This window comes from Alligator sinensis, unplaced genomic scaffold (genome assembly GCF_000455745.1).
Source record: "Alligator sinensis unplaced genomic scaffold, ASM45574v1 scaffold916_1, whole genome shotgun sequence".
Lineage (NCBI taxonomy): Eukaryota > Metazoa > Chordata > Crocodylia > Alligatoridae > Alligator > Alligator sinensis.
The window spans coordinates 275,250-298,581 of NW_005842874.1; the positions used below are offsets into that span (position 1 = coordinate 275,250).

At 42.8% G+C, this 23,332-nt stretch overlaps 1 protein-coding gene across 5 annotated transcripts in view; it reads left to right on the forward strand.

The window, feature by feature from the left end:
• The first annotated feature begins 401 nt into the window (after positions 1-401).
• The window catches only part of PDIA5 (protein disulfide isomerase family A member 5), a 139,533-nt gene continuing 116,602 nt past the window's right edge, over positions 402-23,332 (forward strand). The window contains exons 1-4 of one of the 5 annotated variants that reach the window (XM_025191966.1): positions 402-499; positions 2,285-2,329; positions 12,856-12,982; positions 17,139-17,226. In XM_025191966.1, coding sequence (XP_025047751.1) covers positions 2,306-2,329; positions 12,856-12,982; positions 17,139-17,226 — 239 coding nt within the window. In that variant the 5' untranslated portion in view covers positions 402-499; positions 2,285-2,305. Of the gene's footprint in view, positions 500-1,545; positions 2,330-12,130; positions 12,303-12,855; positions 12,983-17,138; positions 17,227-23,332 lie in introns of those variants that run through there. The other 4 variants (XR_003091828.1, XM_025191964.1, XM_025191967.1 and 1 more) reach the window with 4 other exon arrangements.

Genomic DNA, 23,332 nt, shown 5'->3' on the forward strand with positions numbered 1-23,332 from the left:
GGGGAGGGGAGGGGAGGGGGGCCTCGCTGGCATTTCTCTTGCAAGCAGGAAAGAGTCTTATCGTTCTTTTATTTTATTTTATTTTATTTTTTTCACCCCATCACTTCTTCATCCCCCGCCTTGTGCTTCCTCCCCAAAATGTCCATTCTGCCACCGGCGAGCGCGTCTTTCCCTCCGTGGAAGCGAGCACTTTGCAACAGGAGGGAAGGGATCCCCGAATCAATACGAGCCTGCTCGCCCTTCCAACCTTAACTAGTTAATAAAGTTCCTCCCTCGGTGGAAACCCGGCCTGACGCAGGGACGGCGCCTCTTCAATTCCAGATGGGCTTCTTTGCGGGAAGTGGGGATCTTTTATTAGACCGACTTAAAGAGTTCGGAGGGGGGGAATTGGGGTCTTTTGCAAGCTTTCAGGTCGTCGGGCTGAGGAAGCCCTCTGCAGTCGGTGTGTGCTCTTTCTGGATGGCGTGAATAGTGAACGAGCCAGACGTTTTAATAAAAAGCAAGTCAAAAAGGGTTTTTTTAATGAGAGTTTCCTTATGCTGCGTTTTGGGGGGGTCACGTTAAGGAGAAAGGGGGCAGCTAGCTTCTCTACGGTGCATTTTGGGGGGTCATTAAGGAGAGAGGGGCAGCTAGTTTCCATGTGCTGCGTTTTGGGGGGTCACGAGAGAGGGGGCAGCTAGTTTCTCTGCGCTGCATTTTGGGGGGTCATGTTAAGGAGAGAGGCATTAAGGAGAGAGGGGCAGCTAGTTTCCATGTGCTGCATTTTGGGGGGTCATGTTAAGGAGAGAGGGGGCAGCTAATTTCTCTGCACTGCATTTTGGAGGGTCACATTAAGGAGAGGGGGCAGCTAGTTTCTCTGCACTGCATTTTGGGTCACATAAGGAGAGAGGGGGCAGCTAGTTTCCCTGCACTGCCTTTGGGGGGTCGCATTAAGGAGAGATGGGGCAGCTAGTTTCCATGTGCTGCATTTGGGAGCTCACCAATACGGTTGCTCCAAAAGCAATGTGAAAATCTTAAACTTCAGCAGGGCCCTGAGTGAAGAATTTGTGACAGCACGGCCAGAAAAATGTAGTGCTAAAATCTAGAACTCTTGATTCCAAAATGATACCTTTTATTAGACCAACTGAGAAGTTGCTTAAAAAAAAAAAAAAATCTTTTTCTGCAAGCTTTCAGGCTCATGCATCCTTCATCAGGCTCTGGGAAAGTTCAAGATGGTAAAAAGTCCCCATATGTAGGAAATAAACTTAATTTATTAAACTTCTGGAAAAATGTAGGCATTTAGATTATTTTTTGCATTTAAGTTGTGCTAAAGAGCATTGCAAACTTCATTTTTCTAGAATGTCTTAGGCTTGCAAAAAAAGCTTTTAGAACGAGCGGATTCTTTGAGTTTGGTATAAATAAGTCAAAGGATTGGTTAACATAAATACTTTAATGCATTCTTTTATTTAATTTGCGGGGTGGAAATGCAGTTCTTCCCTCTCCCTTAGCAAACAAAGTTAATAATTAATGATAAATCACGTTAATTTTCTTACACACACACCAACTCAATGCACTTCAGAAACAAAACTATGCAAGAGCACTCTAATTCCCATAATGTAAGTGCCAGAACTGGTAGAGATGTTGAAAGGCATCTGTGAATGAAAGCTGGAGTTGCCCTTCTAGGACTATATTAGCCCGTCAAGCTAGACTACTATTTTTTGCCTCTGGAAGTGGCCTAGATAGCCAGTTGGTTCAGGAGGTGAGAGAGAACTGCACAGTTGGCTGCATATATTGTTCCCTGCTTTGGTCCCGAAGCACAAAGGTCATGAGCATTTGTAACTTCATAAATGTCTGAAGCAGAGCTGCGCTCTAGCCCTGACTTCTTCCAAAATGCTTTTGTTTCAGGCAGGGATTTTTGTTTCAGGCTCATCTTTAATTTGTAAAGTGTTTGTCTCCATAATACCTTATGGCAGTGAATTCCCCAGGTTGCTTATGAGCTGTGGATTGTGTTTATGCCAGCATTGCACCAGGGATGAATTTGACCATATCTTTAAAACATCCTTGTTTCTGGTTGACAATGAGTTGCAATTTTTTAATTTCCTCTTTTTTCCCCCCTCACATGAAACTGCAGCGTTCGGCTGGAGTTTGCTGCAACATTCATATTTTCATATATGTAATGTCAGATGTGCTCTTCTGTCTATTTTTTTTTTCCAGATGAAATAATCCACAGTCGTTTACATTTTCCTTCATATGGAACTCTTTCTAATAATTCTTGTTGCCCTTCTCTGGACCTTTTTTATTGCAGTCATGTCCTCTTTGAGATGGGATGAGCGAAAGTGAATGCAGCATTGTAAGTGAAATTACATGATGCCATTATAATTTATCCACATTATTCTCTCTCCCCTTCTTAATTTACCCCAGCATTTTATTTGCTCTTTGATGCTGCACGCTGAGCAGATGTCTTCATTGAGCTGTTGATTCAGCTAATTCTTTCCCCATTGCTGTATACAAGTAGTTTAAATTATTTCTTCCAATTTGCATTATCTTGCACTTGAAGGTGTGTGGCCTAATCTTGAAATATGCAACTCCTTGTACTTCAAGATTAAAAAAAAAAAATTAGCCTACAGCTTCAGTACAGCAAAGCTTGTGCTTAACTTTACATTAAATCAGGAGGACAGCCTGCGGTGCATAAAGCTGAATGTGTGCCTGAGTGAGGGCTATTGGCTCTTAAAGCAAAGGTTAAGGAATTGGGATGTTGGCTGGTTTTTCAACTCTGGATTTACTGTGTTGCCTTGCACTAGTAACTATGGCTCCCGTATTCATAAGTAACCTTAACCTTGGGTACCCAAATTCTTCGGTTTTTCAGAAGTGATAAGTGCCTGCTGGTTGGAATTGTGGGTGCTCAGTTTTTCTAGAAGTCAGCCCACAAATTTGATTCCACTTCTGAAAAACTAGACTTCAACATCTTTAAGGCTCAGTTTCTCCATATGTAAAATGGAGAACATGCACCCATCATTGTCAAGCCGTTTAGGATTCTCTGTTGTAGTGCTTCCCATACATTTTGGACTGAACAACATTCAAACTTTCTTTTGGACCACTGTGTATCCTTCTCAAAATTACAATTGAAAGGGGAAAGGCCTTTACCCTAACCTTGCAGGCTAATTTGGCAACCATTTGGCTCTAATGAAGCATATTAATAAAAGCAGATTGTTCCCCTTAGTACAGTGAACGTATGACTCATATTGGGGGAAATATTGCAACAATCTGTCATTTGTAGACTCGCTTATCATATTATTTGGGTGTTTGTAAGGAAGTTGTGGTTTAACTTCACAGATACTTGCCTTTTTAGTATATCAAACGCTTGATTAAATCTTGTGCTTCAGGGTGAAAAATGGTGGTTTTATGAGTCGGAAAAGAATTTCCTTTGAGGGATAGCATTGCATAATTGACAAGGTGCATTTTCTATATTTTTGTAGTGCATCAGGTACTGGGTACCAGTTAGATGTTGGGCACTTAGAGCCATAATAGCATTCTGTGTCTCCAGGGTGCTTTGCAAATGTTAATTAATCACAGTGCCCCTTTGACTTATTATTTACTAGTGGAGAGACTGAGGCAAGGGCATTTGACTGATTTGTGGCTTGACCTTGGACAGGTGGCAAGCCAGGGTTAGATTTGAGAGCTCCTTGCTCCCAGTTCCTTGCTAAGGTTGTTGGTCTTTACCAGGTGGACTTGGTGTCTTGAGCTAGTGTGGCATATGCTCTTCTGTATGTTTAAAGGGAAATGTACCCTGCTCCTTCTTCTAAATACATATTCATAACATCTGTAACACGGGTAAAATACTGTCTTCTCAGATGCTCCTCCGAAGCCCAGCATTGACTGCTGGATTGTTCTGGTTCACAGGCATACATCTGATGCTTTATAGAGACAGTGAAATTCTGCTTCCATTGAAGTCAGTGGCAAAAGTCCCACAGCAGGGCCAAGATTTTGTCTGTTATCCTGCAAGTGTGCCCTAATTGTTGAGAGCAATTCACAGCCTGGAGAAGCTTTCTCCACTGCAAATTTTCTTTTATGCTTTTTGAGGGTAAGGCCAGTCATAGCTTGAAGTCAAGTTATAGCTTACCTTGGAGCTGAGTGGCAGTGTCTGTTTTCAAGAGGCTACAGGAACCAAAACTAGCACAAAATGGCAAGTTTCAGTACTTTTCTCAGAACTGGGGGAGTGGAGGAACAATTCGATACATACACCTGTAAAACAAAACTATTTATGGGCACAGCATCAGTTTTAGTTGCATTTGTATTGACCAGTCTGCCATATTTAGTTGCATTGATGTGACTTTAATATCTTCCCTGGGTAGATGAGCAGTGAATACCTGTGGGACGCTGCATAATGTCAGTCTATATTATGATCTAATAAGTAACTCCCGATACCTTATCCTGACTCTGACACTGCCTGCTTCTAGCCTTTGGTTGATCATTTGACTTCCCCAAGAATATTACCCAGGCTGGTAATTTAAGGTGATTCTCCTTATCAACCTGGCGGAGGTGCTCTGAGGATTAATTAATGCTTGTGCAGTGCTTTGAAGATGTAAGTGCTATAGAAGTGCTAAGTATTCTTAGGAGTAATTTCCTTTCTCAGCTCCCATTAGCGGCTTTTTTTCTAGTAGAGTCTCAAATTTACCTGAGTAGATGATGGCTCTTCCTTAGAAACTAATTTCCAGCAAAGCATCATTTGACTCGTACTTTCTCATGCCCTTAATTTTTAAAATTATACAAATGTGTTTATTCTTAAATGTTATCTGGAACAAATATTAAGCCGAAAGCTAATGAAATAATACATTGCACCAAGACTGGGCTTGATGAAAAATTTAAGTGTTACGTTTGTAACTAGGGGAAAATTCTTTGTCAGCATTGGTAATTGCCCATGTTACAATCATTTGTTAATTAGTAAATAGTTTGTGCAGGTTTTCCTTCACTAAGCATTTTTAAACCAGGGATATAGAATGTAATTGGCTACTCAAAGCTTTAAACAATCTTTAATACGACCTATAAAGCCTGTCGCTTATTTTTCCTGAAACCCAGTGTTTCAGCAAGATGTAAGCAAGTAGGCAGTAGTCAGATTTTGATGTCACTGTGGCACTGTTGCTGTCTATATTTGGAATGCAAGTGTTGCAGATTGTCACGTTAACTTTAATGCTTTGTTTGCACTGTTCTTCATTTTGAGTTTAGGAGAGAGCACAAATACCATGGTGCTAAATGTGCCATCTCTCTTCAATGAGGGAAGAAATGATGCAAGCCTTTTTTAGTGTTACGTGTCATAACTGGAAGGATGTCAGTGCTTCTTGCTTGTAGGTTGGTCCTTAAAAGACTGGAGGTCAGAATTAATTATTCCCTTTGCAATTCCGGTCAATAAAGTTCTGTGTCTTGTACCTCTCAAGAAAAATTAACAAAGCAAATGGAGAAGTCGGGGGTGAATATTTGAGATATTAATCTGCATCAGGCAAGCCCTTTTCATCTTTTATTTATGTTGTGAATATTATAATGGTTAAGAAAAGATCATGCTGCTGGCTTGAGAGGGGCTGTAGAACTATTTATGCTATACTACAAATTAATAAGCAAGAGGTTTGCTTATGGTCACTGATGGTCTGAGTCCAGCCCGTTGTCCTTTCTTGGTTCCAAAGATTCAGTTCCCAGCAGTTTTTTGGGAAGAATTCAGAGCCACCTCTTCTGAATAATGTTGGGTACCAAAAGTAACCCCATTTCTCCTGATCTGCTTTGATTAAAATGTTTCTTCAGCTACTTTGGATATTAATCATGAGCCAAAATGGGGGACTGTCCTACTTATCACTATACATCTCAGAAGACATTTGTTACAAATGGCTCAGTGATCAAGGCAGCGCAACCCTGAATGTAAATAGCAGTAAAGGGAAGGCGTGTGAGTAGAAAGAAGCAATTATGGCACAAGGTCAAAAGTGCTTTGCATGATGAACAAGGATAAAACGTCTGTCTTCATACTCTGTTGGTTTTTTGTTTGTTCATTTGTTTCAAGCAAAGTAGGGGGCATGTTCTCCAAACCATTTGGCAAATTTGGGCCCCTCATTTTTTTGAAGTGCTCAACTTTGAGTCATTTTAGAGGGACCTAATTTTCAGAAAGTGTTGACTACCAGTCTTCTAAAAATTAGACCCATGTTGAGCATTTCTAATTGAGTATGTAAAATTTCTAGTTGCTTTGAAATTTTAGGTCTAGATAAATTACTTAGAACTGACAGAGTTGTTTTTTTTCTTTAAAAAAAAATAGCAAGAAAATTTATTCTTAAGTGCTTTGATATTTCTTAATATCTAAGCTTTGCCCATTAGCTTTTGGCAGGGGTATAAAAATACAGAAAATATAATAGTTGCTTGTTACAGTAGTTAGCTGCGTGCTGCAGTTTCTGTTAAGTCTTATTGTAAAATATGTCTCTGACTGCATGGTTATAATGTGTGTGCGCATGGAAAAAGCACTTGGCCCAGCTTATTTCAAGTTTGCATTTGAAAAAGGGGGAGAGGGAAAACATTTACGTCATGGGTGAAAATGTTCATTTATTGAGGATACGGTTGGAGGGGGGAGCCCCTCAGTTTTAGCAGCATGTGACTTCAGAAGCGGTGGTAATGTCAAGGCTGTGTTTATCCAGCTCAGCCGGGGTAATTTCCCCAGTATTTACCTTGCCCCTTGGGTGGTTTTGCTGTTTGTGCTAAGTAAGCTTCATGCTGCTATGGCTACTGCTGCCAGCAGTATCCAGGCTAACTAACCCAAAATTAGCTAAGGTATGTCTCATTCAAATAGGGCACTGCCTATTATGCAGAGCTAAGGTGACCAGGTTTGAAGGAAAAGTATAAATACAGCATAAAACATGACCACAGGATTTGGCCTGGGAATTGTATAGGGAAGAGATTGAAAACCACTCTCACTCTATGGATCCTTTGCTGTTTTCCCCATTGTCTTCCAGCAAGTAAAGCATCAGTCTTTCCTGCCCAAGTGCAGGGGGGCTGGACCCGATAATCTGTAAGATCCCTTCCAGCCCCTAGCAGCTATGAAACTAACTCATCAGAGTTGTCTTCCCTACAATTTATGTTGCTCCTTTATGAAAGAAATCAGGTGATTTATTTAAATTCTATAATCTCCATAACATTTGGAATTTCAAGGCAGATTTGAAGTTCTTCTAAATGCCGATTAGGAGACTTCCCATAAAATGGATTTCTTGTCAGGCAGTCTGTTTTATACATGCACTGTCACTTTTTGATCTCAATTACCATGACATAAATGCTGCTGTCCCACTTGACTCTGCAAAGGTACCCTTTTAGAAGATTTCAGGAAAATCTTTTTTTTTTTTTTTTTTTTTTTTAAGAACAGTTGATTAGGGTGCTGGGAGGAGGATTTTGTCCTACAGTGAAATGTTAAGATTTTTTTAACACTTGTATTAAAAACATGATTGCCATCCTTGCACTGCGCAGAGCCTGGAGAAGTGTCTCTTTGTGCATGCCTAAAAGACACCTGCGAATATCAGATTTCCACGTGCCTAAGGGTATTTGTGTACAGATTTGGCCAGGTAGGCAGTTTTTCAGTGTCATGCCCCCCTTGGTTCCTGAATGCCCAAGCCAAGCCTGTGCAAATGCACATATGCACCTTCATACTCCTGTTTCTGGAGATCGGAGCCTTTGTTGTCAGGAGGTCAGGCAGTTCCTCTACTGAACAATGGGAACTTTGTCAGGGAGAGCTAGTTAGTCTTGTTAGACTGAAGTCAGAAGGCACGGTAGATTTGCACCCTGTAGACCAACTAAATCAGAGACAAACTTTTGTAAGCAGGAGGCGTACTTCATCAGATACTGTCTGTCCTGTCTCCTGCCTCTTTGTCAGTCATCTTTGATACATTGTTCCTTCATTGGGGACTTAAATGAACTTTTTTCAGCTGCATTGTCCATGCCAGAATTTGTCTTCTAAGTTTTCTCATTATCGTACGTAAGATCACTGCATTTGTACAATTGTATGAAATATCCCACACCAACTCACAAAAGCAGCGAGGCAAGTCATAAGTTAAACCTGGCTCTACAATAATAGCAGGGAAGTACTTATTCTCTGCATAGATAGCAGGGCTTATGTTATATAACGTTTTGCCAATCACTGAAATAGAGGTCTCTCTTGCCATTGCAAACCTGGCTTTTGAAGCCTTATAAAAGCCTGAACAATACACTCTTACCTCTCCTCTTCACACTCTGATTTTGGAGAAAAATGTGATAAGGAATAATTATGTTGTTCAGAACCTTACTCGTCTTGAAGATAACAAATAGATAATTATTTCACCAGCTGGAAGTGGGACTGCAGGCAGTGGGTCTTTGAAATTCCTGAAAGTCCAGTTGTAGCTTGAGAGCTTGATCATGGACTGTCATTACAGCAGGGCAGTAGCACCACCATAATTAAGGTTGAGATGAACAAACTGGTTAATGGCAGATTGTTCCATCAACTTGTAAAAATTGGTAGCCTAGAGATAATAGGAAGGCCTTTAAGCTTTTTGCAACTAATTAGGTCTTTTCAATTTAGTGTGCAGTGTTGTATTTATTGAATGTGTGTCGTGATATGACCATTGGAGACAGTAAGAGACTGCTGCTGACAGCTATGTTCTTGTAACTCCTATTCTTATAGGAAGTGAAAAAATCTTTGTAATTCTGAATACTATTCTGAATGCTGTAATTGAAGACCGTAGCCATCATGCTGGTTCTTACTGAAGGGTTATTGTCTAGCTAAAGTACTTCAGTGGTAAGGGCAGTGTAAGAACTTGTAAAATACCCCTTCCTGTAGAAATGAATTCATATCCCGGAAATGTATGAGAAGAGAAAAAACAGTATGGAATAGAGATCTCTCATGTTGGGGCTTTTCCTTACTCGGCCCTAAAGACTAGGGGTATTAAACTGTATTTTTGTGTCGTCGTCTGAATTGTGCATGTTTTCCTATGAAGGCCTTCACCAGCCTTTTGGGGTACTGAATGTTAAAACTATTGTGGTACTACTGGGTAGTCCCAGTTGTGAACTGGAGCAGGACCTGTTGTTTCAGGCTCTGTAGACATGCAGAATAAAGAAGTCCTGTCCCAAAGACCTTCCAATTTGAATAAATTGCTGGCTCAATTCCCACTGTTCTCTGACATCTGGTGGGGTCATTCCTGAAAGGGTGGGCATGCTGGTTGCTTTCCAGGACTCGGGTTGTGTTCCTGCTCAAAACTGCCTTTCAGCCAAACTGTCTGGAGTGTTTCTGCTCTTTTGTGTGAGGGATTCTGACATTTTAGGGTCATTTGATCAAGTGGCAGGTAGGTTTCCCTTGTTCCTTTATAAGGCTCAGTACAGGTTCATGGTGTTTTCTGTGGCATATAAAAGATTCCTGCCTGGGAGACTGCATCACCTTTTCTGGCCTGTCTGGCTCATGTTAACGAGCTTCTGTGCCCTGGATATCAACAATGAATAGAGTGTTTAATAGATTGGGGAAGAAGTTACAAGCCAGTCTGCAAAAACCTTGTAAAGAAAACATCTGGAGCAAGACTATCCCTGAATCATACCTTGGTATTGATACAAGGGAGCACAGTATTTGCAGACCAGTCCTGGCTGCTCCTTGACGTTTGCCTGTGGATTTTCAAAGCGGCTAAAATCCACTGAAAAGATTTTAGTGGATCTTTCACTAAAAGAACTGGGTGCCCAGTTCCTGTTGAATGTCTATGAGAGTGGGGTACTCTGCTCCCTGAGGGCCCTTTGGTGTTCTTTTTTCTCTAATTTCTTGTTACTGATGACACTGGTTTGTCTCCAGCCAGAGCAGAAATGCTCAGAAGTTCAGCCACCACATTGCAGAGTATTGTGATTTAAATTCTGCTTGGAGCAGAACATGTTAGCTGAGTAGCGGAAATCCAGGCCACCACCATCAGCACCCCTATGTGGATATTTGTATGGGTAGACAAACTGAAGGAGCATTGTCAATAAAGGAAAGAAAAACATAAGCATTTTTTCTTATGTTTTTGAGGAGCGTCATTTGTTCATTTATATGAGCTATTTGGAGAAGATAAAGCTAGTTAATTCTGATCAGTTTGCAGACACTTAGGAGGTGATGAGATTACAAAACCCACTGCTAACTTATCATTATTAATGCACAATCTTGTACATGAATATGCTGATGCGTATCATCCTAACTCAGTACTTTCAGACTGGACCTTGGGTTCCTGAGGCTGACAGGTTGCAGCATTAATCTTAATTCTGAGGAGGCAAAGATTTATTTGGCAGGAGCAATCAGGCCTCTGGTCATGCTGCAGCACATGGCACCTGACCCAGTGGGTTTGCAGCTTTTGCTGGACATGAGCTCAGACATTGCCATGATGGGTGCAGTATTAAAACCAAAGATGACTAATGGGTATTGATAGGATAAATCAGGCTAGGATAGCAATGTGCACTTATAATGCAATATGCTTCTCCTTTTAACAAGCCTGTGAATTCACTAGCACAGCAAATTCTGTGTTAGTGACAACATATCCATGCCTGTGGTTAAAGTTGTCATTGTTTCCAAAAATCTAATTTTTCATGAGGCTTGTAATCTGCCATAAAAAAATCACTGAACTTGGCTAAACAACCTCTGTCTAAGTTTGCTTCCAAACAATCTGTAAATCTGTACAAGCACTTTATTTAAAGTTTATGGGTGTATAATGCAATCTGGTGTTAGCATCATTTTGGAAGAGGCATTGACTTATAAAAAAAATAAATAAATAAAACAAACCCAAAACCAAACCAGTCAAACATTTTCCAGGCAGTCAGTCAGTAGCTTAGTCTTACTTGATAGCAGTTTCCTAGACAGACATAGTGAGCAGTCACTGCTTCTCTTGTGTGCTAGACCTTATTGTTTCTGTAACATGAAGGTTTGATGTTCTGTAGGATTTACACGAGCAGATTTTTGAAAAGAGCCAGAGCCAGTTCTGATATGGGGTTGTACACACGCCACTGCTTGTTACAGGGTTTCTGTAAACAGTTTTTGTTCCAAATGTTCTGTTCTTCCCATCAACTTTAGTGGAGTTGTCCTGCATGAGCGTGAGCTTGCAGCTGTGTGTAACTTGCCCTAATGCTCTGCATGCATTTTTCATCCTTTAGTAGCTACCCTGGGTTTTTTTAGCTCAACCAATACACTTATCTTGACCCTGGAGACTGAACTCCAACATAGGCATCTAAAAGCATAAACCTCTATTGCCTGAGTTAAAAGATGAAGGCTGTTTTATTTTGGATGCATTTGCTGATTTATCTTCAGTCTAGCCATTAGAGAGACAATCAATTAGACTGTGGTGGGAACATTATGTGTAGGATGGGACAACACTTATCTGTTTATAGGCAGATGTGGTCCTTTTACAAATGCTATGTAAACTGTAAGTATAGTTTCCTGTAAGTTTAGTGCTCTGAGCAACATTTTACAGGATCTCATTCCCAAGGCTACAGCAATTTCAGTCTAACCTGGTGGTTTCAAAGCTTCCTGACAGTACTCTTGTGCAATCAAGCTTTTGCAATTGTATTCGTTTTTTGCTTTGGAATCTTATTACCAAATCTCATTGTTTAACAGAATTTGGGTTGTTTCTTGGCCTCGGCGACATGTTGTTGCTTGTAAATAATTGTGCGTTTCATTGCAGATTCAGTGCCAATGGCTGACTTTGGCTTGGTGCCTTTTCCTTTTTTTAATACAGAAATCTGTAATACAGAGGATGCGAGAAAAACAGGGTTTTGCTTTTTCCATATAGACTCTGGACATGAGTTTTCCACCCTAGTTAGAATGAAAGAGACTAACAATTAGCACTGAATTAGGGAAATGCTGAACCTCTCATGTGTTTGGCAAATTAACTAATGCTTTTAGCCAAGCAATTAAGTGTTAAGGTTTTCCTGTAAGGTGAATGTAAACTAGAGCATTTCTCCAGCTAGGCTTTTTTTAATCATTCCATTAGTATGACTGTATTACATTGCAGGAGGAAGGCAGAGTCTGATGGAAAGGGCGGTTATTATTGAAGGCTACTGTGGGCAGACAAATAGTAGAAGGCTTTCTGCAGACATAAGGGCAAGAGCAAGGCTCTGCTGTGAAGAGCTTCCACTCAAAAGGGTTGGCCTCCTCATTTTGCAGGTGCGGAGCTGAGGTGCAGAGAGATGAACTTGTCCAAGAGCATAAAGGACACATGTGGAAGAGCTCAGAATTGAACATGCATCTCCCCAGGATCGGTGCTTCAGCCCCATGACCCCAATTTCTGTACTGGGTATGGGGCTGAGACCTAGAGTGAAATTCCGGCTCCACTGAGGTCAGTGGGAAACTTGCCAATGACTTCAGTGAGGAAAATTTTGCCCTGAAATTCTGCACTTAGTTGTCCCATTTCTGTGTGATTGGGCAAGTCCCTTAACTTCATTGAACCTCACTTTCTTCACTTATTAAAAAGGAGATATCGGATGCTTGATGTGTAAAGCAGTTTGGGGTTTCCGCACAAGAATGCTTTGTGGTGGTGCTGCACTACAGGGGATAAATAAGAGGAATCGGTTTTCCAGCCTGAGGAGATGTTTAAAGGTCACAGCTTTCACACCTACTAAGTAAAAGCATGCATCTCAATGTTGTGCTTATCCAGTATTTCCTTGTGGAAATGCTTAACACAATATTCTTCCTATTTTGAGTGATAGTTTTTTTTGGCTTTTTTTTTTTATCAAAGCAGTATGTGGATTTGGGTGAAAGAGGGCATTAAACAGAGTCAAAATAGTTTATAATGCCAAAAAAGTGACTGGTTTTGAAATGCCCTTGTGCGGTTTACCTTTCGAGTAAGTGGGAAAGTTGACATTTCTATTTCAAATGTCTTGCATCCTTAGGCAGTCTTACCAGTGTGCCTGTTGCCAGCAAAGGTGTCTCCACTCGTAGAAAAAATTAGCGACCACAAGGATTTCAAGAAGCTTCTCAGGACGCGGAATAATATATTAGTGCTCTATTCCAAATCCGGTAAGTTCTTCTTTTGCTTTTCAATGCACTCTCTCTCCAATGGGCTAGGACTGGGGGGAGAGGGTAAGGCAGGGTAAGAGGGGGGTGAGCACTGGGGCATTTATGGAGGTGTCTAAATGCTCCCAGTTTATTTTGAAGTCTTATCCTATATTCCTTGGCAGTGCCGAGCAAGCCCATGGTGCTCAATAAATAATAGCAACAATGCATGTTGGCTGGGATTTGGGATTCCTGCGTTCTTGTCTCGTGTTGCTTCTTACTTACTCTGTGTCCTTGGAGAAGACTCTACTTTGGAGCTTAGTTTTCCCATTGGTGAAAATGGGTTCCTGGATGTTTCTAGCCTGATGGTCGCTGTGGTTTGTAGTAACTGCCCTGGTGGTGACACCAAGAGGCTTAATCAGTGCGGGACCCCCTTCATTTTTACCAGTCACATCCTTAGGTACGATATGGTTGTCTTGTGCCTTAATGTAGTTAGTTGGTGCCTTGCATTATTCCTCCCTCATCTCCTGTTATATCACGTGCCCCCTCGAAGCTTTTCAGTAACTTCTCTCTATCCACTTCTTCACACTTTCTGTCTCCTGATCTATCATTTGCTCCTTACCATTCTCCTTATGTGCTGCTTTTTTTTGCATGTGCCTGTACATCATCTTTCCTGCTGTGGTCCGCTCCTGGAGCGGTCTCTCTAGCTTCTTGTTAAACATCTACTGTCTCCCCCATGTTGCCTCAGTGGCAGTTTGCTTTTCCATGAATCCTCCCTATGCTGAACTTCGCTCAATCCTTCCATAACTGATCTCTTGCTCTGCATCTTTGTCATCTGAACTTGATCGCAAGAGCTTTCAGGCAGCAATCCTGTCTGGCTCTGGGCATTGTAAACTTGTACATCTGTGACATCAAGCAAGGTTATAAAAAAAAAAAAAAAAAAAAGTGATTTTGAGATGCTTATCCAAATGCTGCTGCTGTCATGCATCTGATATTCATTAGTGCAGCAGATAGGAGAACTGCAGATTAACAGAAATGAGATCAAAGCAGCCTCTTTAATGCTGTTGTTTGGTTTTGCTTTGTTTTTTTGCTGCTTTTTTTTTTTTGCCATACAATGGAGAGAGAGAAGCAGCCAAGAAATGTCGCGTTTATAACAGATCATCTTTTTGGACTGTGCTGAAGGTGTTGGATCCAAATTCTGTTATATTGCGTGAGTCTGAATTTGGAGAAACCCTTTTGACTTCAGTGGAGTGATACCAGCTCTCTACTGCTGTCACTAAAAGCCAAATTTGGTCCCAGAGTGGAGTGGTCCTGCATCCTTTCCCAGAAAAATGACCAAATTTAAGAACTTTATAAATCCCAGAGTGTAGATGCTTTGGGGAATTAACTTTTATTTGTTAGAGAGATTGGCTGAAAGGGTTAAAATTGTGTTGTGTGACTTGAACACCGTTGACATTTTTATATTTTTGATATAATGGGGAGCCAGGCCCTTGGAAGCCAAATGTTTCTACAGCAACAGCTTTAAAGTAAAAGCCATGAAAGTTTCTGCTTTTTTTTTTGTAATTTTTTTTGTTAATGGGGCAACTGCACTGTTCAGCTCTTTAAAGGGAACTTTTTTTACCCTTAACGTATTTAGTAGTCACTACTTTCATTTTTAGTTATACAACCACAGTACTTCAGCGCTGACACTTGTCAAATAAATGTTGCCCTATGGGCATCCTTCAAAAGTCATGTTATGTATGTATATCTCCCTCTCTCTACTTAATTGGTTGGATTTAGCAGTATAAAGTGTTGCACAGAGCTGGCGGTGGGATTAACATTTCCTAGAGTGGTGATCCTTATACACAATTAAAAAGCACTTGCTTATCTGCTGCCACCCATTTAAAAAAAACAAAAACAAAAAAATCCAACAAAACCTTGTAGGCACAGTTATAATCCCCAATACGTACTGTGCATTTATGATGAGATTCAGGTTTACCATTCAGGAAGCTGCTGGCAAGGAGGGTTAAAATGTTAAATAGAAGTCAAGGAAGAGCTGTGTAATGTTCCTGACACATGCAGGAAATTTGCCTCTTGTGAAAGATGTGCCTACCTGTGCTACGTGTTTTGGTCTTCAGTCTGCGCCTTAGGCTTGGTGAGGTTCCCTACGTGTTCTCTTCCAGTTGTGTCCAGGGGAAATGCCTTGGAAGATGCAGTAGGAGAAGAGCAAGGGGTGGAAAAGTTTGACCTTTTCTTGCTTGCCATCCCCCTCAACATCCACTGCCTGCTACCACGTGAGACCTGATCCTGGCCTAGATGGATTTGCAGACTGATCCAGTCAATGGCACTTCTTTTGTTTTGGTCCTTATGCTTAGGGACCTACTTAATTCGTGATTTTGTGTATTTCATGGAAACAGCAAAATTGGGCATTGTCTGTGAAATCTGCAAAAATCAACCACCCTCCCTCTTTTCCCCCCTTCCCAAAAAAACTTTACTAAAAATTGAATTGCTGGCCTCATGGCCACTGAAGCCTGCTGGGGCGGGGTAGGCCACAAAATTGGTTCCTTTTTGCTTACCATGACTTGGGTAGATCCCTCCTTATACTGGATTTGATGCTGGGAAAAGCAGCACAATGCCTTAACTTATGGAGCAGATCCCAGTTGCATAAAACCAGTATCAGGTCTACAATAGTTTCCGGAGTGATAATGTGGGCAGCTGGGGAAGTGTCTGCGCACCCATGCATATATCTGCACTCACTAGGCCTGCAGAGCTGGAGGACTATGCAGAGAAGGTGCTGCTTGATACCTGGGGTGCAAACAGATGTTGCCCTGTGCCAGCATAAACACTTTTCTGGTGGCACAAGTTGCAAGCAAACAGACATCTTAGCCCATTGCCATGCTTCAGGTGCCCCAAAATGTTGCCACAACCAAAAGTAGTCACAGTTTGTGATGCTTTCAGTGGGAAGACATCTGTTTGCTTATTGCACATCCCCTTCAGGGGATTCCTGTGGCGCACACACCTCTGTTGCTGCACTCCAATCTAGGGCATGTGTCTGCAAGCAGGGAGACCTGTGTGGGGCCTACAGGGCACAGGAATGGCAAGGGCCCAACCCTGTTGACAAGCAGCCTGGGCGATGGCTATAGGTGCCAATGAAGTGGATTAGCTGTCCTGGGACGCATCCTGGCACAGCTAATTTCACTCTAAAGATGACATTTGTTTATAGTCTTGAATACCAGAGTGCCTGCTGTCTTGTAAATGCCTTATGGGAAACACAAATGTGTTTTTAAAAGTGAACTGGCCAGGAGATTGGGTGCAGGTGCCCCTTGTCCTTGTGCTTTTCAGAAAATGAGGTGGTGGTGGTAATTTCTTGGGTTTTACAGCCCGTGTCTCATCACTCGCACTGTCAACTTCCCTGCCTTATTTGCTGCTGTGCTGCCTGTGCTGTGCTTTATATTTGCTGTTTTTTAAACCAAGGTAGTTGGCCTCCTTTGAAATGACCTCTATAATAAAACTACCTACCAGTGGTTGACCCTAATAGAGTGTCTAAAGCAGTGGTGCATACACATGTGGCATGGCAGGAGGCTAGATTGTGTGAATTGCATGTTAGATCCTATTACACCTTTACCTGAATGTCTAGAGGGGCCCAAAGGTCCTTATATGCCATAGTGTTTGAGCACCTCACTGCTCTGAATGCATTTGTCTTTCAAATGCCAGCTTGAGGCAGTGAAGTGCTATTAACTCCATAACACATTGAAGCACGGAGGTTAAGTGCCTTGCCTGGGATCACACAGGACGTCTGTGGTAGAGCAAACTTGTACCCTTAGTTCCCTGAGTCCTAGGCTAGAGCCATAAGTATAGGATCATGCTTCCAAAGCAGAACAGTTAGTGCACAGCCAGAGGCAGAAAGAGGTTGGAGGGGGAGGGAGCTCGTTATTTTGGCCAAGCTGCTAAAGTATACAGGGATTTCATGATGTATTCCCAGAAGATAAGGCAGTGGTGCATGCCTGTAGGTATGAATGTTTAGCCTGTGTTTTAAAAAAAGACTCTTTAGTGATCTTTGCTGCTGTCAGCTTTAACTGATTTACTGATTCCTCTCACTGGTCTCTCTCAAGATTTGGAAAAAGTGTCTTTCTGTTGCTTCATAGCTGAGGCAGCAACTGCTGCACTTGTCACTTGGTTTAACTTTGTTGTTTGTTTTCAGCTGCTGCTGCCGAAAGCCCACTCAGGTTACTGTCCGATGTGGCCCAGGCGGTGAAAGGACGGGGCACTATAAGCTGGATAGATTGTGGGTATGTGATGTGTTTTCTTTTCCTCTTCACCCTCCTGCCTCACTTCAGTATTGCTGATTTAGCACTTCAGTAGCAGTGGTTTCAGGCCACATTTGGCAGCAATTCAGCCCTTATCATAAACAGGTCCCTCGACCAGACCTGCCTTTTTACACAGATCTCTGTGTTGTTCCTCTGGGATGTGGCTGGAAGCTCAATTTGTTTTCCTGTTCTTTCTCTCCATGAGCAGGAGAACCTAGAGCATAGGGTCTCCTTTGCTGCTTCTCTTCCTTGCTTTGGAGAAGCAACCAAGGAAAAAAGTCTTCTACTCGCCTTGCATACGTCCTCATACATGATATGTGGATGTCAGAAACTCAGGCAGATAGAGAGGAGGCTGGGGGTGTTCCCAGGTAGCACAGGTTCTTGTTCATGGTGCTCTGTAGTTTGGAGCTTAGCATGCAGGTGGTCTCCTCTTAGAGAGAAGCTCCAGGCTAAAGGGATGTTTAATGTGCAGCACTGAACAGCAGAACCTGCTTATGTCGAAAGGGAGCTTCACTGTGGGTGAGATCCCTTGCTGGGCAGAGGGGACAGCACTTTATGCTTTAGCCAGAAATCAATGTAGCTGTTGCAAACACTGCAGGATCTGTAGGACTGAGGGCAGGGGTGTTATGTGTGTTAACTTCCTGTCACAATGCTGCACAATAAGATCTGTTTTTAGAAACCTGCTCTCTCGCTTGTAGTTTCATGGCCTTTCTCAGTGCAGCATCAGGGACACTATTCTGGGTAAGCAGTTCTCATTTGAAGAGCAATGAGTAGGTGTTCTCTTGGTTTGGAGAGCTGAAGCCCTCCACTGGTGGGGTTCTGCTCATGTGGCTGACGAGAGCACGTTGCATGTGGTTTTTGTTTGCATATCATTATGCGTCTCCCTGTGTCTGCATCTTCAGAGCTTTGCTTTGGTGCCTGCAGCTGGCAACTCCTGCTTCCTGTTTCAGAAAGGAACAGATTGCTGGCTACCTGGGTGTTTGTTTCCCAGAGCTTGGGGTACTGGTGCCTGAGCCACATCTGTACTACACACCAATGTAGGTCACCTCTAGGATGAAATAGCTTTTCCTGAAATTTTATGCGTGTTAATCCATGTCTTCTCACTTACATTGGAAAGCAGCAGTGCCTAAGAGCAATGTTTTGTCCTTGTTGGTTAGTGCAAGGTTGCTTTGTTCCCCTGAAACAATCCAAATGAATCCTTTTCCTGTGACAGCTTCCTTCTGCATTCATTCTGCGGGGCCAGCAGATTAATGGGGTTTTTACTTCCTTTACCAATCATCGGAGACAGGATACCAGACTATCAACTGGAATAAACTAGGAGAGCAGCACTGAAGTCAGGAGAGCTGGAGGAGTTTTCACTTGTTAGGGGGATTAGCTGCTAGATCCTTAACTGTAAAGGCAAATGTGCATTGGGAAATGTGGCCCATCTCTGAGGTCTAGTCTCCCTGGTCCCTTTCCTGCAACAGACATGTCAGCGAGTGCATCTGGCGCACCTACACGAGACGTTTACTGCAGAGCTGCCTAATTAGCTTCACAGTAACGTCTCTGCATTTACACATGTGGCCCTATTAGGTCATAGTAAACTAATTAACTCTGCTGTAGGTTAGCACTTGTAAATACAAGTACTATTCTGCAGCAGAGTTTTCTTTTACTGCACAGAAACGTGTGTAGATGCTGATGAGGCTGGCCAGGGCACAAGGGTGCTTTGGTGTGGGGGCTACCTGCTGGCTAGCCCCACACTGGAGTACCCTTGTGCCCCAGCCAAACCATTCGCAGCACATTAAGCCAGACCCCCCAGACCTCCTGCCAGCCAGGGTTGCTCCAACTCAGCTCAACATGCTGTGGTCCCAGGTGCCCATGTAAATGCAATGCCTGGGAACAGTAAACACCAGCCCAGTGTTTTGATATTTGTTGCAGCAAGTTCTCTATATCTCGTTCTTCTATTTTTTTTTTTTTTTCCTCAAGCTGTATCCTTCCAAAAGGCTATCACCAGAAAGCACTACCTTGTGAGTTACTTGGTTAAAAGATATCACCTCTACCATGAGCCCTGATTGCTTTTTCCTCTAGACAATACGGCTACAACCTGGATACCTTGGAAATTTTTTTTTTTAAGTGGTGTTCATTTAATACTTGAATAAACTCTACAGTATGTTTAGCACTTTACATCTCTTTCATCCGAGTGTTGCAGAGCGCTGTACAGATGTTAATGCATTAAGCCTGTCCATGTGAAGGTGGGTAAGTATTGCCCCTGGCAAGGGAAAGCTGAGTTGGGCATGCCTCTCTAAGCACCAGCAATTGATACCAGGCTGCACACAGGGCACCAGATGTAATGATCTCTGAGGGCTGAGCACCTCCTTTTCAGAGGGTGATTTTGGGAGGAGCCTTGGAAAACACGGAAGCTTTTTCTGAAGGGAATTAGATATTTTCAGAGGTCTCCTTAGTTTCTCCTTCCTATGCAGATGCCCCAACAGGGACTGCCAAACCTGATGAGTGCTTGGAGTAGTGAGGTGAGGCTGAGTGTCTTGCTGATGGCCAAGGAAGGGATGATGCACTTTTAAAAGTGCTTTGGATTGGGATAGCATTGCTTTGTTATTAAAGCCATAGGTTGCCTATACACATGCAGCGAGGCTGCTCTGACATGCTGTAATTACAGCTTCATCAGAGCAGACTTGATTAACCCAAGTCTGTTGGAGTGTGGTAATTACTGCACTCTAGCAGACTCCAGCGTCTTGTGTATCGGTGTCCCTACACTGAAAAACGGTGGTGTTTGAATTAAAACTCATTTGACCAGCTTTAGTTAAAGTGCCCCTGCTGCCATTTTTCAGTGTGGGGATGCTGATATATGTGATGCTCCATGCGCTTTAACTAGATTGGGAATCAGCCGCTCTAATTAAAGTGCCCCCCCGAATCCCAGAGCACGTCTATAAGTGCCCATAGAGAGCATCTGGAGATTAACCTTATTACTCAGTTCTTTCAATGCCAAGGCCATCTACTGTTCAAGCATTTGGGGACCAACCCCCTTGAGACCTAAGGACAGAGGAGACCTGATCAAGAAAATAGGAGTCATCAGCACCCATTGGGAAGAGCACGTTGACAAACTTTTCAATCAAGACTTTGTTGTTGATGAGAGTGCTCTCAACTCCATCCCACAACACCAAGTCAGAGATGACTGGGGAATCCCTCTGTTTCTTGATGAGGTGAGGAAAGCCATCAAGCAGATGAAGGATTCATCTTAAGGATTTGGAATGAGGAGGAAATCCCAGATGACCTCAGGGATGCCACAATTGTGATAGTCTTCAAGAAAGCGCAGACCAGTCCAACTGTGGAAATTACGAAGGGGCTCACTTTGCTGTCCTCAACAGGAAAGATCATTGTGAGAATCCTCCTGAACCATCTCCTTCCACTTGCTGAAGAGGTCTTCCTGTAATCTCAGTGTGGGTTTAGGGCATCACGAGACACAACCAACATGATCTTCACAGCTCGCCAGCTGCAGGAAAAATGCTGGGAACAACACCAACCTCTCTACGTGGCCTCCTTTGACTGTCATCTGAGAAGCGCTGTGGAGGATCCTTCTGAAGTACTGATGCCCACGAAAATTGATCACCATTCTTTCCCTGCTCCGTGATGGTAAGTGAGCAGTGGTTCTCAGCAATGGATCTATCACAGATCCCTTTTGAGGTTGAGAGGAGTTAAGCAAGGCTTCATCATCCTCCTAACACTCTTCTTGATATTCCTTATTGCAATGCTATATCTGACCACCAGCAAACTTCCAGTCGGAGCGGGGCTAAACTACCCAATGGATGGTAAGCTATTCAATCTCGGCTGACTCCGAGCCAAAACCGAGGACCTCCCCCTCAACTTCAGTCATCAGGCTTCAGTATGCTGATGATGCTGTAGTGTATATTCACTTGGAAGCAGACCTTTAGCCAAGCGTTGATGCCTTTTCCAAGGCATACAAGAAAATGGGATTGACGCTTAATATTCAGAAGACTAGGGTCCTCCATCAACAAGCTCTTAACAAGCAGTTCCCAGCTCCAGTAATTTAGATTCCCAGTGAGGCTCTGAATAATGTTGAGTATTCTCCCATACCTCAGACATCTCTTGCAGAAGGCTGACATCGAAGAAATCCAACATCACCTCATATGTGCAAGTGCAGCCTTCAGACACTTAAGGAAACCGGTGTTCAAAGATCATGACATCAGATCCAAAACCAAGTGTATGATTAATCAAGCAGTTGTGATTCCCACCTTATTGTATGGAGGTGAGATGAGGTGTCTTCTGTATGTTGTCCACAAATTGTAGGAGAAGTACCATCAATGCTGACTGTGGAACATCCTTTGAATCCAGCGGAAGGACAGACGCACCAACTTTAATGTCCTCACAAGCAAACAGCATGAGCACCAAGGCGAAGTTCATCCAACTTCAACTTTGCTGGGCTGGCCGTGTCATCCAGATGTCCAACTCCAGGCTCCCAAAGCAAGTTTTATTCTCCTAGCTTAGTCATGGCGTGTGCTGAAGAGGAGGGCAGAGAAAGCACTTCAAGGACATCCTCAAGGCCAACTTGAAAAAATGCAACATTAATAATTTAGGGCTGGACCTGATGATCTTCCAAGCTCCCTTCCAGCCTTACAATCTATGAATATCAACTCGTGGCAGACTATCACCCAGGACTACTCCAAATAGCAGAAGAGTCTGCTGCAAGGATCTCAGTACTTTGAAATCTTACGATGAAATCAGGAGATGGAAAAGGGAGTGTGGCAGAGACGGTCTAAATCAAGAATCCGGGAAACTTGCCCAAGTTGCAGTGAAGTCTTTCGATCCCAGATGGGCCTTGTCAGCCATCTTCACTCTCACAAATAAGAGTTATGGAAGACAATTGTCCTAGACTGCGAGGGATTGCCAAAGGAGATGGTCAGTTGCTTTCATCCTTGAAAGGCTCTTCTATCTGCTCCCTTTATCCCAGCCACAAAGTGTGAAAGGTGGCCATAAGGCCTTTTGGTGCAGGCCACACAAAGCAATCTGTAGGGGTCCAAACAGCTGAGTCCTGTTGGAGCTGTTCAGGGTACTCGCTCAGTGCAAATATGCTGTGAGGTTTATTTGTGCTCTGACACTGAAACAACAAATGCACAGAAGCTGGGATATTTACAGTGCAGACTTGATTTTGTTTTACAAATATTGACAGGAAATGACTTTTCTGGCAGCTCTCTTCTCTGCTCCCGTTAGCAGAGATTTTTGGCTTTGCTCTTTGTACCCTGCTGTAGCGAGATCCTTTGCCTTCTGGTACAAGTACCGGCAAGGCTGGTATCCATGCCGAGCTATGACTCCTATCTAAGCCTCTCTGTGACAATGACAGTGTGGTTTATTTTATTTTTATTTTTCAGTGTTAGCTTCTTCCTTGTAACCCAGGGTTTCTTCCTCCTCCCCCTTTTGCAGAGAAATCAAGAACATGCTGCCACACTAAAGGGGAAATCACGGCTGTTACTGAGTGCCAACAAACTATTCCATGTTGTGCAAGATACAGGGGAAGATGCTCTTCTTGCTACTGGAAGTTTGTTGTCTAAATAGCTTAGTGATATATAAACCAGGTTCCCCACTCCTGGGCTGCTTTGTGGGTTGTGGTTTGGACAACAAGTTAGAGTTGAGGCATCAGTTCCAGTTTTGATGCGAGTTTGGCCAGGAAGATGAATTTGTGGATAGAGGCTAGGGGAAGCATTGGTTCCAGATAGTTAGAACAGAACTAGAGGTCTGACTTGGTAGCCCTATAAGCAAAGATGGTAAAGGATGAATGAAACTGGCTTATTGTGACTCTGTGGCCCAGTTCTGAGTAGCTTCCTCTTTCAGTGGGATTACTCAGAGGATTAAATCCTTTGCTAGATCAGAGCCCTGCTTAACCACATAAGGAGGTTTTCCAGCACATTTCAGCACCCTCTATTTGCACTGGCTCATGTTGGCAAAAAACTCTAGCAGAAAGAAAATGACCCCTACTAGGTAGAAACCGGTGGTGTGCAAATTGATTAAAATATTCAGGTGGTCACTCTTTGTTCCTGTGTATTGAGAAGCTCCCGAGGCCCTGTGTATAATTAAACAC